The sequence below is a fragment of the Dryobates pubescens genome, chromosome 2 (genome assembly GCF_014839835.1).
Source record: "Dryobates pubescens isolate bDryPub1 chromosome 2, bDryPub1.pri, whole genome shotgun sequence".
In the NCBI taxonomy this organism is placed as follows: Eukaryota; Metazoa; Chordata; class Aves; order Piciformes; family Picidae; genus Dryobates; species Dryobates pubescens.
In genome coordinates this window covers 5,029,028-5,042,327 of record NC_071613.1, presented here as the reverse complement: position 1 = coordinate 5,042,327, position 13,300 = coordinate 5,029,028, and the positions used below count along the sequence as shown (strand labels likewise).

Genomic DNA, 13,300 nt, shown 5'->3' with positions numbered 1-13,300 from the left:
CATTGGGGAGCGCCAGAGAGGCTCCTGGGGGCAGTTCCTGTGCCCCCTGACCCTGCTCTGCTCAGACCTCACCTCCAGTCCTGCCTCCAGCTCTGCTGTCCCCAGCAGGAGAAGAACACAGAGCTGTGGATTGAGTCCAGAGGAGGCCACAAAGATGCTCCCAGGGCTGGAGCAGCTGTGCTGTGAGGCCAGGCTGAGGGAGCTGGGGGTGCTCAGACACCAGGGGGACCTCAGAGCTGCCTGCCAGGACCTGAAAGGATCCTGCAGGAAGGCTGCAGAGAGACTTTTCCCCATCTGAGTGTCCCTGCTCTGGGCTCTCCAGTAGCTCCCTGTCATCATCACCACTACCCACCCTCCCCCCCCCCCCCCCCCCCAGCACCCCCCAGGGGGCAGGCTTTGTCCATGCTTCTCTCCTGGTCTCCGCAGGTCACCTTTGGAGCCATCTTCCTCGGCAGCCTCCCTGCTCCCCAAGGGGTTCCTGGCTGTGCAGGAGAGATCCATGGCTTCCAGGGCTGCATTAGGGATTTCCAAGTGAACCAGAAGGAGCTGTTCCTGATAGAGGAGGCTGTGGGGGGCAGGAACGTGGAGAACTGCGAGGTGCCGGTCTGTGCCCACCGGCCCTGCCGCAACGGCGGCACCTGCATCAGGTGAGGGGCACCTCCCGGCCTGCCTCCCCTCTGCCTGCTGCTGGCGTGCCTGCGGGGACATCCGTTCCTGTGCCACGAAGCAGTCTCCAGGCTCTGGTCCTGCTGAGGCTGCACAGAGAGTGGGACTTCTGCAGTCACGTTTGGAACCTGCCTGAGAAGCACCTGGGGGTGTTGAGGGCAGTGGAAGGGGAGAGGTTCGGAGAGGGGAGGGGAGGGGAGGAGAGGGGAGGGGAGGAGAGGAGAGGAGAGGAGAGGAGAGGAGAGGAGAGGAGAGGAGAGGAGAGGAGAGGAGAGGAGAGGAGAGGAGAGGAGAGGAGAGGAGAGGAGAGGAGAGGAGAGGAGAGGAGAGGAGAGGAGAGGAGAGGTTCGGAGAGGAGAGGAGAGGAGAGGTTCGGCGAGGAGAGGTTCAGAGAGGAGAGGAGAGGTTCGGAGAGGAGAAGAGAGGAGAGGTTCGGAGAGGAGAGGAGAAGAGAGGAGAGGTTCGGAGAGGTTCGGGGAGGAGAGGAGAGGTTCAGAGAGGAGAGGTTCGGAGAGGAGAGGAGAGGAGAGGTTCAGAGAGGAGAGGTTCGGAGAGGAGAGGTTCGGAGAGGAGAGGTTCGGAGAGGAGAGGTTCGGAGAGGAGAGGTTCGGAGAGGAGAGGTTCGGAGAGGAGAGGTTCGGAGAGGAGAGGAGAGGAGAGGAGAGGAGAGGAGAGGAGAGGAGAGGAGAGGAGAGGAGAGGAGAGGAGAGGAGAGGAGAGGTTCGGCGAGGAGAAGAGAGGAGAGGAGAGGTTCGGCGAGGAGAGGTTCAGTGAGGAGAGGAGAGGAGAGGAGAGGTTCGGAGAGGAGAGGTTCGGAGAGGAGAGGTTCGGAGAGGAGAGGTTGGGAGAGGAGAGGAGAAGAGAGGAGAGGTTCGGAGAGGAGAGGAGAAGAGAGGAGAGGTTCGGAGAGGAGAGGAGAGGTTCGGAGAGGTTCGGAGAGGAGAGGAGCTCTGCACCAGGAGGCTGCTGAAACCCTGCAGCAGGTTGCCCAGGGAGGTGGTTGAGGCTTCATCTCTGGAGAAATTCAAGGTCAGGCTGAGCAACCTGATCTGGTAGAGGATGTCCCTGCTGGCTGCAGGGGGTTGGACTGGATGAGCTCTGGGGGTCCCTTCCAACCCAAACCATTCTGATTTGATGGAGAACTCTGAGGTCCCCCTGGAGCCTTCTCCAGGCTGAGCACCCCCAGCTCCCTCGGCCTGGCCTCACAGCAGAGCTGCTCCAGCCCTGGGATCATCTTTGTGGCCTCCTCTGGCCTCTCTCCAGCAGCTCTGTGTCCTTCTTGTAATGTCCTCCTCAGCCTCCTCTTCTCCACACCCAGCACCCTCAACTGCTCCTCCCCAGCCCTGCTCTTCAGACCCATCCCCAGCTTGGTTGTCCTCCTCTGGACCTGCTCCAGCCTCTCAGTGTCCCTCTTGGAGTGAGAAGCCAAAAACTGGAAGGCAGGACTCCAGCACTGCCCCAGGGTTCTCTGGTGTGAGGGTGCTGAGCCCTGGAGCAGGCTGCCCTGAGAGGTGGTGGAGAGATTTCAACACCCCACCCCACCCCCCCCCAGGCATTGTGCTCCTGGGCAAGCTGCTGTGGGTGCCCTGCTGGATCCCTAGAGGTCCCTTCCAGCCCCAGCATGCTGGGACTGTGGCAACCACAGCTCAGAGCACACAGTCAGGCCTGTGACCCTCAGGATAATTTCTTTAGGGGTGCTGGGAAGGAATTTTTCCCCCTTTGTCATCAGGCTGGCTGCAGGGCAACGTGTTTGGAGCTTTGTGGCAGGGTCTGTGGTGCTCACATGGAACAGCTCTGCCCTTGCAGTGTGATAGCTGGGGGGAAGCTGCTGCAGGCTGGGGTCTGCAGAGGGTCAGGCCCTGGCATTGCAGAGCATCCCTGGAAATGCTGATGGGGATGGATGGAGGGGGAGACCTTTGAACAGCTTGGGGAGCAGGAGGCAGAGGTCTGCTCTCAGCACACTTAACCTTCATCAAAGAGGACATCAAACTACTTCAGGCAGTGCCTGCAGCTCCCTGGGAAGGAGCCAGGGCAGGTTCCCAGCTATCCCCTGGCAGGTGGTGAGCTCTGAGGCAGGAGTGATGGATGCAGGGTTGCTGACCCTGCATGATTTATGCTCCTGGATAAATTCATGGTGCTGGTGCTCCTTGCCCCTCACTGTGTCCCACCAGCAGCAAGGCTCAGCTCTGAGACGAGCTGGGAGCTGTGCTGCTGGGGGGACACAGTAAGAGGCTTGCTGCAGAGGAGAACATCTTTTCTAGCTAACAAAGGGAGTGCTGAAGGGCCCTGCAGAGAGCAGGTTTTTCTTGTCTGCCCCACAAATGGGAGATTTATGGAGTCCTGGGGAGAACAAATTCAGTTGTGCCTTTGGGGCTTAGCAGCAGCATGGTGCAGCTGAAAGTGACCCTTGGATAAAAAGGACAAGCAGGAGGTAATTCTGCAATGGAACAGGGAGGCTGTGGATACCTCCTGCCTGGAGGTGTGCAGGGCCAGGCTGGATGAGGCCTTGAGCAAGCTGGGCTGGTGGGAGGTGTCCCTGCCCATGGCAGGGGGTTCCATGGAATCCCAGAAGGGCTCAGGCTGGAAGGGAGCTCAGAGCTCCAACCTCCCCACCATGGGCAGGGTCTCCTCTCAACCAGACTCTGCTGCTTCCAGCCTGAGCCTTTCTGGGATCCAGCAAGTCAAATCTCTGACCAGAAAAGGAAAGCAAAGCCCAGACATCAAATGGAGCCCCAAGCAATCTCTCAGCTCAAGTCAGCCAGGCACCACTTGGGCATCTCCAGTGCTGGGTACAACGCAACAGGTGAGGAGAGAAGAGAGTCAAAACGAGGAACTGAGCTGCCCCAAGCAGTTGTGGAGTCTCCTCTGCACACTTTCCACCTGGATGTGTGCCCTGCTCTGGCAGGGGGTTGGACTGGGGGAGCTCCAGAGGTCCCTTCCAAGCCCTACCACCCTCTGCTTACTGTGTCTATGACAAACCACAAGCAGAGATCCATGGAGGGCCATGGAGGTCTCTTCCAGCCAGACACATTCTGTGTTCCTGTGCTTTCCTCTGAGCCTGGGAGCCCACCCTGGGTGGTTTTAAGGCCATTTTGGTGTTTACTCATAGTTACTTTTCTTTTCTTTTCCCATGCCCATTTGGCAGCAATGCAGAAAACTGGTTTTGTGAATGCCCCAAGCTCTACTCTGGGAAACTCTGCCAGTTTGCCACCTGTGATGGAAACCCCTGTGGGAACGGTGCCACCTGTGTGCCAAAGTCCAGCAGAGATGCTGTCTGCCTGTGCCCATATGGAAGGGCTGGCATCCTCTGCACTGAGGGTAAGAACCAAGCCTTCTGCATCACTGGCTGTGCTTCCTACCATTCAGAGAAGTGGGGAGGGTGGAGAGGCCAGCTGCATCCATGGCTGAGGCCAACGGGCTGAGGCTCACCAAGGCCAAGGGCTGGGCACTGCACCTGGAGCACAACAACCCCAGGAAGGCTCCAGGCTGGGGGCAGAGTGGCTGGAAAGTGCCCAGCAGGAAAGGCCCTGGGGGTGCTGGGTGCCAGCAGCTGGAGATGAGCCAGGGGGTGCCCAGGTGGCCAAGAAGGCCACCAGCAGCCTGACCTGGAGCAGCAATGGTGTGGCCAGCAGGACTGTGCCCCTGGGCTGGGCACTGGGGAGGCCACAGCTTGAGTGCTGGGTTCAGTTTTGGGCTGCTCACTCCCAGAAAGACATTGAGAGGCTGAAAGAGGTCCAGAGAAGGGCAACAGAGCTGGGGAAGGGTCTGGAGAAGAGGGCTGGGGAGGAGCAGCTGAGGGAGCTGGGGGTGTTGAGTGTGGAGCAGAGGAGGCTGAGGGAGACCTCCTTGCTCTCTGCAGCTCCCTGAGAGAAGGCTGCAGGGAGCTGGGGATGGAGCTCTGTTCCCTAGGCTCAGGTAGCAGAAGGAGAGGAGGTGGTGGAGTCCCCATCCCTGGAGGTGTTCAAGAAACCTGTGGCCATGGCACTCGAGCAGCTGAGCGCTGAGGTCCCTTCCATCCTGAGCTCGCCTCTTCAGCACAGCCTCTCAGAGGTGCCTCAGAGGTTGGATTTCCTCTGCAGCAGAGAATTTGCTTTGGAGGCTGCCCGAGTCGCGCAGCCTGGCTGCTCTCCGCAGCAGTGTCCTCTGCAGTCCAGCAGAGGGCAGCAGAGGCCGAGAATGCATCACCCTGGGTGGAACCCTGGAAACGAGAGGGAGTTCAGTCAGGAGACAGCCCCCGAGAAAGGGCTGGGGTGAAGGGACCCTAACGACCACCCGGTTCCAACCCCCTGCCATGGGCAGGGACACCTTCCACCAGCCCAGGTTGCTCAGGTCTCCCAGAGCCTTCTCCAGGCTGAGCACTCCCAGCTCCCTCAGCCTGGCCTCACAGCACAGCTGCTCCAGCCCTGGGATCATCTTTGTGGCCTCCTCTGGCCTCACTCCACAGCTCTGTGTCCTTCTGGTGCTGGGGACAGCAGAGCTGGAGGCAGGATTGGAGGTGAGGTCTGAGCAGAGCAGAGCCCAGGGGCAGCATCCCCTCTCCTGCCCTGCTGCCCACACTGCTCTGGCTGCAGCCCAGCACACAGCTGCCTGCTGGGCCGCAGGAGGGCACTGCTGGCTCCTGGGGGGCTGCTCAGCACCCAACACCTCCAGGTCTCATCTCTAGGGCTACGTCTCTGTTATTAAGCACCATTAACCATTATTTGGTACTATTAAGTTCTAAACCAGGCTGTTAAACAGAACTTCCACATCCTAGTTCAAGATGTTGCCCTCATGCTGGATGCCGCTGTTGTTTCCCTGCAGTGATCTCCATCAGCCAGCCGAGCTTCAGCGGCACAGATGCCTTTGGCTACACCTCCTTCCTGGCCTACTCCACCATCCCCAACATCTCCTTGTCCCACGAGTTCCACCTCAAGTTCCAGCTGGCCAACCACCACTCGGCTCTGGAGGACAACCTGATCTTCTTCACTGGGCAGAAGGGTCAAGGTCAGTTCTGTTGGTGTGGCTTCCAGGTCCTGACTGGACAGCTGAAGACACAGACAGCTGCTCCCCGAGCCTGCTCTAGGCCGGGGTTTACAACCACACAGCCATGGATCTGCTGAGGCTGGAAGGGACCTTAGAGACCACCAAGCCCAGCCCCTCACCCAGAGCTCAGGATCCCACCACTGCCACTGAGCCACAGCCCTCAGCACCACACCCGCACCACACCCGCACCACATACACACCACATACACACCCGCACCACATCCACACCACATCCACACCCGCTCTGCACCACACCCGCACCACACCCGCTCCGCTCCACACCCGCACCCGCTCCGCACCACACCCGCTCCACACACAACCCGCACCACACCCGCACCACACCCGCACCACATCCGCTCTGCACCACATCCGCTCTGCACCACACCCGCACCACACCCACACCACATACACACCCGCACCACATACACACCACATACACACCCGCACCACATCCACACCACATACACACCCGCTCTGCACCACACCCGCACCACACCCGCTCCGCACCACACCCGCACCGCACCACACCCGCTCCACACCCACACCCGCTCCACACCCGCACCTCACCCGCACCCGCTCCACACCCGCACCCGCTCAGCACCACACCCGCACCACACCCGCACCACACCCACACCACATCCGCTCTGCACCACATCCGCTCTGCTCCACACCCACACCACACCCGCTCCACACCACACCCACTCCGCACCACACCCACACCACATCCGCTCTGCACCACATCCGCTCTGCACCACACCCGCTCTGCACCACACCCGCACCACACCCGCACCACACCCGCACCCGCTCCACACCCGCACCTCACCCGCACCCGCTCCACACCCGCACCCGCTCAGCACCACACCCGCACCACACCCGCACCACACCCGCACCACATCCGCTCTGCACCACATCCGCTCTGCACCACATCCGCTCTGCTCCACACCCGCACCACACCTGCACCACACCCGCACCACATCCGCTCTGCACCACATCCGCTCTGCTCCACACCCGCACCACACCCGCTCCACACCACACCCAGTCCGCACCACACCCACACCACATCCGCTCTGCACCACATCCGCTCTGCACCACATCCACTCTGCTCCACACCCACACCACACCCGCTCCGCACCACACCCGCTCCGCACCACACCCGCACCACACCCACACCACATCCGCTCTGCACCACACCCGCACCACACCCGCTCCACACCCGCTCCGCTCCACACCCGCTCCGCACCACACCCGCACCACACCCGCACCACACCCGCACATCTCTGAACACCCCCAGGATTGGGGACTCCACCACCCCTGGAGCACTTCTCCCTACTATAAGGCAGCTCTAAGATCTCCCTGGAGCTTTTTCTTCTCCAGGCTGCACAGCCCCAACGCTCCAAGCCTGTCCCCACAGGGAAGGTTCTCCAGCCCTCTGATCATCTTCATAAGTCTCTTCTGGATCCTTTCCAGCAGCTCCAGGTCCCTCTTGTGCTGGGAACCCCAGAGCTGGAGGCAATGCTGCAGGTGGGGTCTGAGCAGAGCAGAGGGGCAGAATCCCCTCCCTGTGCTGCTGCTCTCCCTGCTCTGGCTGCAGCTCAGCACACAGCTGCCTCTGGGCTGCCAGGGACCATTGCTGGCTCCTGGGGACTTTGTCACCACCTGACACCCCCAAGGCCTTCTCCTCCATGCTGCTGTTAGCCACTCCTTACCCAGCCTGGATCTAGGATTGCCCTGCCCCAGCTGCAGGACCTTGCCCTTGGCCTTGTTGAACTGCATGAGGCTGGCTTGGTCCCAGCTCTGCAGCCTGCTCAGCTCCCTCAGGACAGATCCTTCCCTCCAGCATGGGAACCACACCACACAGCCTGGTGTCACCTGCAGACCTGCTGAGGCTGCCTCCATCCCTGTCTGTGTCACTGGCATCTTATGGATCAGCAGTTCCTCCATCCTGGCATGAGTCCTGGAGCCTGGAGTTATTTTGTTGTTCTTTGTCTCCCCAGGTCTGAATGGAGATGATTTCCTGGAGCTGGGGCTGAGGAAGGGCAGAGTGGTATACAGCTATAACCTGGGTTCTGGCACAGCAACCATCACCAGTGAGCCTCTGGATCTGACACTGGACCTCCACGTGGTCCATCTGGGCAGGTACCTCCAAGAGGGATGGCTGAAGGTAAGAAATTATCTCTAGGATACCTTTGAGATGGAATCACTAAGGATGGAAGAGTTCTCTGAGATCACCCAGCCCAACCCCACCATGGCCCCAAGTGCCAAGGCCACAGCTTGCTGGAACCCCCTCCAGGGAGGGGGACTCCACCACCTCCCTGGGCAGCCTCTGCCAGTCCCTGGCCACTCTTGCAGCAAAGAGATCTTTCCTCCTCTTCAACCTAACCCTCCCCTGGGGCAACCTGAGGCCATTTCCAGGCCAGGTTCCATCCCCATCTCAGTCCTGAGAAGCTCTTCTCCCACTCCTCATGACTCCATCCCTCTCTGCTGTGCTGCTGTGGAAGTTCAGAAACTCCTTTTGTGCCAGGCAGTGGAGGACAGTCCTCGGCAGGAGGTGCTGAGGGAGCTGAACTGCCTCCTTGTGACCACAGGAAATGTCTCCTTGGCAGGTGGATGAGCAGGAGAACAGAACCATCACTTCTCCTGGCAGGCTGCTTGGGCTCAATGTCTTCAGCCAGTTTTACCTAGGAGGCTATGGGGAGTACACTCCAGAGCTCCTGCCCAAGGGCTCCAGATTCCGGAACAGCTTCGAAGGTAAGGCTGAGCTCAGCTCCTCCCCAGCATGCAGGAGGTGCTGGGTGTGAGTGGGACCAGGAGTCAACACCTCCTGGAGCCTCCTTTCTGAGACCCCTGTGGCTTTCCCCTCCTCACTGAACCTCCCAAGAGCCTCCAGGGAGCTCTGGCAGCTGTTCCAACAGCTTCAGTTGCTGCTCAGAGGGGAAGCTCTCCAGGACATCAGATCTTCTTCTCTGGCTCTGTCCCACAGCACCACTCCACAGTGACCTCCTTTGGCTTCATCAGGGCTAGAGGAGGTTGCTCACAGAGGTGGTGGAGGCCTCACCCCCAGGAACTGGGGAGACCATAGCTGGGCACAACACTCCAGATGTGGCCTCAGCAGAGCAGAGGGAGAGGAAAACCTCCTTTGACCCCAGAGTTGTCTTGATGCTCCCCAGGGTGATCAAGTCCAACCATTCTCTACCTCTACCAACACTGCCTGGGCAAAATCCCACTTTTAAAATGCACATTCCTAGGACTGGGATTGGACTGGATGGGATTGGATGGGATGCATTTGGTTTGGATGGGATTGGATTGGTTTCAATTGGATGGGATTGGATGAGTGTGGTTTGGAAGGGATTGGACTGCATGGATAGGATTGGATTGGATTGGTGTGGTGTGGTTTGGATGGGATTGGCTGGGCTGAAGTGCTTGATGGGATCCCAAGGCAGCCATCCTTTCCTTGCTACAAGTGCCTGCCTGCTTTTCTCCTCATGCCAGGCCCTGTGGGAAGCCAGCACAACTTCCGCTTCCCCGCGGGCTGCCCTTGCCATCCTGGCTGCTTTCCCTTTTCCTCTCTGCTCTCCTCTTCATTCATTGATTTTTCCTTTCCTTTCTGCCTCTGAGGTTGCATTTTTGAGGTGCAGGTCCGCAGCAGCGGGGAGCAGGAGTTCAGCTGGCCAGGGGCTCCAGCAGGGCAGCCCAGCTCCGGGCGCAGCGTGGGGCAGTGCAGGCACTCCCCGTGCAGCCTGATCAGATGCAGCAACGGCGGCAAGTGCAGAGAGAGAGGAGCCTCTGTGTAGTGAGTAGTGGAGCCGAGGGGCTGGGGAGCACAGGCATGGCAGCAGCCAAGGGGGAAGGGGCTGGGGAGGAGCAGCTGAGGGAGTTGAGGGTGTTCAGCCTGGAGAAGAGGAGGCTGAGTGAGACCTCACTGCTCTCTCCAGCTCCCTGAGAGGAGGCTGCAGGGAGCTGGGGGTTGGGCTCTGCTTCCCAGTCTCAGGTGACAGGAGAGGAAATGGCCTGGAATGTGCCAGGGAAGGGTTAGGTTGGAGCCTGGGGGACATTTCCTTGCTGCAGGAGAGGTCAAGGACTGGCAGAGGCTGCCCAGGGGGGAGGCTGTGTCTGGTGCTAACATTGGCTCTTTGCTGTCCCTCCCCCTCCACAGCTGTGAGTGCCTCCCTGGCTGGAAAGGAGCCTTCTGCACAGAGGCAGTGTCCGTGTGTGACCCTGAGCATCACCCCCCACACCTCTGTCAGCAAGGGGGCACCTGTGTGCCACTGCCCAGCGGCTACAGCTGCCACTGCCCTCTGGGCACAGCCGGGGACTACTGCGAGCAAGGTAGGGCAGGGAGAGCAGCACGGGTGAGGCTGGGAGAGGGCAGATGGAGACTGCAGAGGAGGAGGAAGTTCCTGACAGTGAGGGTGGAGAGACACTGGCACAGGCTGCCCAGGGAGGTGGTGGAGTCCCCACCCCTGGAGGTGTTCCAGAAACCTGTGGCCATGGCACTGGGGGCCAGGGTTTAGTGGCCAGGGTGGGGTTGGGTTGCTGGTTGGAGTCGATCACTCAGCCAGGTCCCACAGCCCTTCCTGTGCCTCTCCAAACATCTTTCCAAGCCCTGTGTGCTGTGTTTCAGCTGTTTCCATCAGTGATGCATCCTTCAGAAGCAACCACTCCTCCTGGATGTCCTTTGCACCCTTCTACATCCGCCACAGGACTCACATCCAACTCCAGTTTCAGCCCCTGGCTGCTGATGGGATCCTGTTCTACACAGCACAGCACCTGGGCTCTCGGGCAGGTAGGGGTGGGGGCAGCTCCTTGGTGTCAGACACCCACAGCAGTTCTAGGGGAGGAAAGGTGGTGATGAGTGTCCTGCATCTGGACAGGAACAGCCCCAGCACTGGGACAGCTGGCAGGGAGTGAACTGCTGGGAAGCAGCTCCACAGGGAAGCACCTTGAGCAGCCAAGTTGAGGCCTTGAGCAGCAGTTTTCCCCCCTGAGGGGGATCTGATCAGAGCTGATAAATGCTTCAGAGGTGGAGGTGAGGAGGATGGGGCCAAGCTTGGGTCAGTGGTGCCCAGGGACAGGGCAAGGGGCACAAACTGGAACATCAGAAATTCACCTGAACGTGAGGAAGAACCTCTGTCACTGGAGGGAGCCAATTGTCCATCTCCTTTGGTTTGCCTTCACCTAATCCCCTCCAATCCAGCCAGAATTAGACTGCTGAAGGACTCAGAAGTATTCTTAGCAGGCAGCAGATGTGAAGGAGCTTTCTGCTGGGGATTAGTGCAGAGGGCCTTTTCCCTCCCCCAGTTATGCAAGTGTTAATGAACTGATGGCCAAGATCAGAAGATTTTGGTGCTTTCCCTACAGCTCCTCTTTGTGGCACCCAATTAGAATGGGGATTTTTGTTTCCAGGCCCTGTTTTTTCTTGCTAAAAGAAACAGGCTTGGACTGTGCAGCTCGTGAAGCAGTCAGAATGAGTTGGCCTGGGAGGGACCTTCAAGGTCATAGATGGGTTGGGTTGGAAGGGGCCTTGGATCACCCAGCTCTACCCCGCTGCCATGGGCAGGGACACCTCCCACCAGAGCACTTCTCTGGCCTTGAGCATCTCCAGGGAGGGGCAGTGAGTGGCACAGTGACATCAGCCCCTGCAGAGGTGCTCCACTGAGACCCTTTCTTCAGGGGAGAAAAGAAGCTTCCAGTGCCACCTGTTCCCTTGGACATCTCTAGCAATGGGCTGGGCGAGGGCAGCCAGGCAGCCTCAGTCAGCTTGCAGATGGCAGTAGGCTGGGTGGCAGCGGTGATCTGCTGGAGGGCAGGAAGGCTCTGCTGAGGGACCTGGCCAGGCCACATCCATGGCTGAGGCCAGTGGGATAGGGCTCAACAAGGCCAAGGGCTGGGTCCTGCCCTTGGGCCACAACCACCCCAGGAAGGCTCCAGGCTGGGAGCAGAGGCTGGGAAGTGCCAGCAGAGAAGGCCCTGCCCTGAGAGGCTGAACTGCTCCGTGCTGGTGTTTTGCAGGAGACTTTCTGTGCATCTCCCTGCTGAAAGGCTTCGTGCAGCTGCGCTACAACCTGGGGGACAGGACCATCACCCTGCAGAGCCTCCAGCAGGTGCCCACGGCCGGGCACAGGTGGCACCTGCTGCAGGCAGGCAGGGTTGGCAACGAGGGCTACCTGCAGCTGGATGGCGTCAACGTCAGCCAGGCGGCGCGGCCCGGGAGGAGGGCGCTGGACACGCGGACGGAGTTCTTTGTGGGGGGGGTGTCCTCCCCGCACCTCGTTCACCCCCTGGCAGCTGGAGGGGGCCCCTCGGGCTTCAGCGGCTGCCTGCGGGAGGCCGTGGTCAACGGCAGGGAGCTGCTGCTGACGGCCGCCGGGGCCAGCGGCGGGGCCAACGTGGGCGACTGCGACGGCACCGCCTGCGGCTACGGCGTCTGCGGGAAGCGGGGCAGCTGCCTGCCGCGGCCCTCCGGCTTCTCCTGCGCCTGCCCCCGGCCCTGGGCAGGCAGCACCTGCCGGCAGCACCTCCTCTGCGCGCGCGCCGCGTGCGGGCCGCAGGCGCTCTGCCTTCCTCGGCCCGCCGCCGCCTCCTACGTCTGCCTCTGCTCCCTGGGCTGGGCAGGGAGGTTCTGCCGCAGCAGAGTCTCCTTCTTCATAGCGGAGTTTGTCGGCGGCTCCTACATCAAGTACAGAGACCCTCTCTACCCCCGCAGGGACCTGCGGCACAGCCGCATCTCCCTCAACTTCAGCACCAGCCAAGCCGAGGGCCTGCTGGCCTGGATGGGGGAAGGCCAGGACGAGGACGACGACTTCCTGGCCATCGGCCTGGCCGAGGGAAGGCTGAAGGTGGTGGTCAACCTCGGGGAGAGGATCTCCGTCCCTCTGGCCGACAGGCAGCAGCCCACCTGCAGCGACCGAAGGTGGCACGTGGTCACCGTCCTGCAAAACCAGACCTGCATCAAGGTGTTCCTGGACGAGGAGCTGGTGGTCTTCGAAGACATCGACCCCCGCAGGACGTACACCGCGCTCAACTACGGCGGCGTCTGCTACCTGGGGGGCTTTGAGCTGGGCAGGAAGGTCAGCGAGGTCACCAGAGGGCTCTTCCACAAGGACTTTGTTGGCAAGGTGAAGGACGTGGTGCTCTTCCAGGACTCCAGGAAGATCCAGCTGATGAAAGCAGAAGGGTTCAACGTTCACAGTGGGAACCAGGGAAAGTAATGGGGAAGTGGTGAAGAGCCCTTTAGAACAGGGAAAGGTCACAGGTCCAGAAACCCATTCAGGCCCCAAACGGGGGACAGCCAAGCCATGGGGTGTGCAACAGATGTGGTGGGAGAAGGCCTGGAGACTTTGGGTATGAAAAAGGCATTTTGATGGCTGGAGAAGTGGAGTTATTAGGGGGAAGAAAAAAGGCTTTTGATGGGTGAGACTTTTGAGTATTAAAACAACACAAATGGATTTGACTGGGTGGAAATTCTGAATCATTACAATCAGTGCAAAACAAACCAAAAAGGGATTCATAGAGCTGGCCTCCCCTTCCCTGCTCTCTGCAGCAGTGGGAAGCTGGGGGGCGCCGGGGCCTGGAACTGAAAGCCGGCTGGGCTGGGCTTGGCGTGCTGGAAGCT

At 60.2% G+C, this 13,300-nt stretch overlaps 1 protein-coding gene across 1 annotated transcript in view; it reads left to right on the top strand.

The window, feature by feature from the left end:
* Positions 1-12,968, top strand: part of EYS (eyes shut homolog) — a 110,087-nt gene extending 97,119 nt beyond the window's left edge. Inside the window, exons 33-41 of the mRNA XM_054169571.1 lie at positions 427-647; positions 3,812-3,984; positions 5,467-5,649; positions 7,683-7,849; positions 8,292-8,436; positions 9,304-9,478; positions 9,842-10,014; positions 10,310-10,471; positions 11,698-12,968. Of these exons, the coding sequence (XP_054025546.1) occupies positions 427-647; positions 3,812-3,984; positions 5,467-5,649; positions 7,683-7,849; positions 8,292-8,436; positions 9,304-9,478; positions 9,842-10,014; positions 10,310-10,471; positions 11,698-12,896 (2,598 nt within the window). The 3' untranslated portion in view covers positions 12,897-12,968. The remainder of the gene's footprint in view (positions 1-426; positions 648-3,811; positions 3,985-5,466; positions 5,650-7,682; positions 7,850-8,291; positions 8,437-9,303; positions 9,479-9,841; positions 10,015-10,309; positions 10,472-11,697) is intronic.
* The last annotated feature ends 332 nt before the right edge of the window (positions 12,969-13,300 follow it).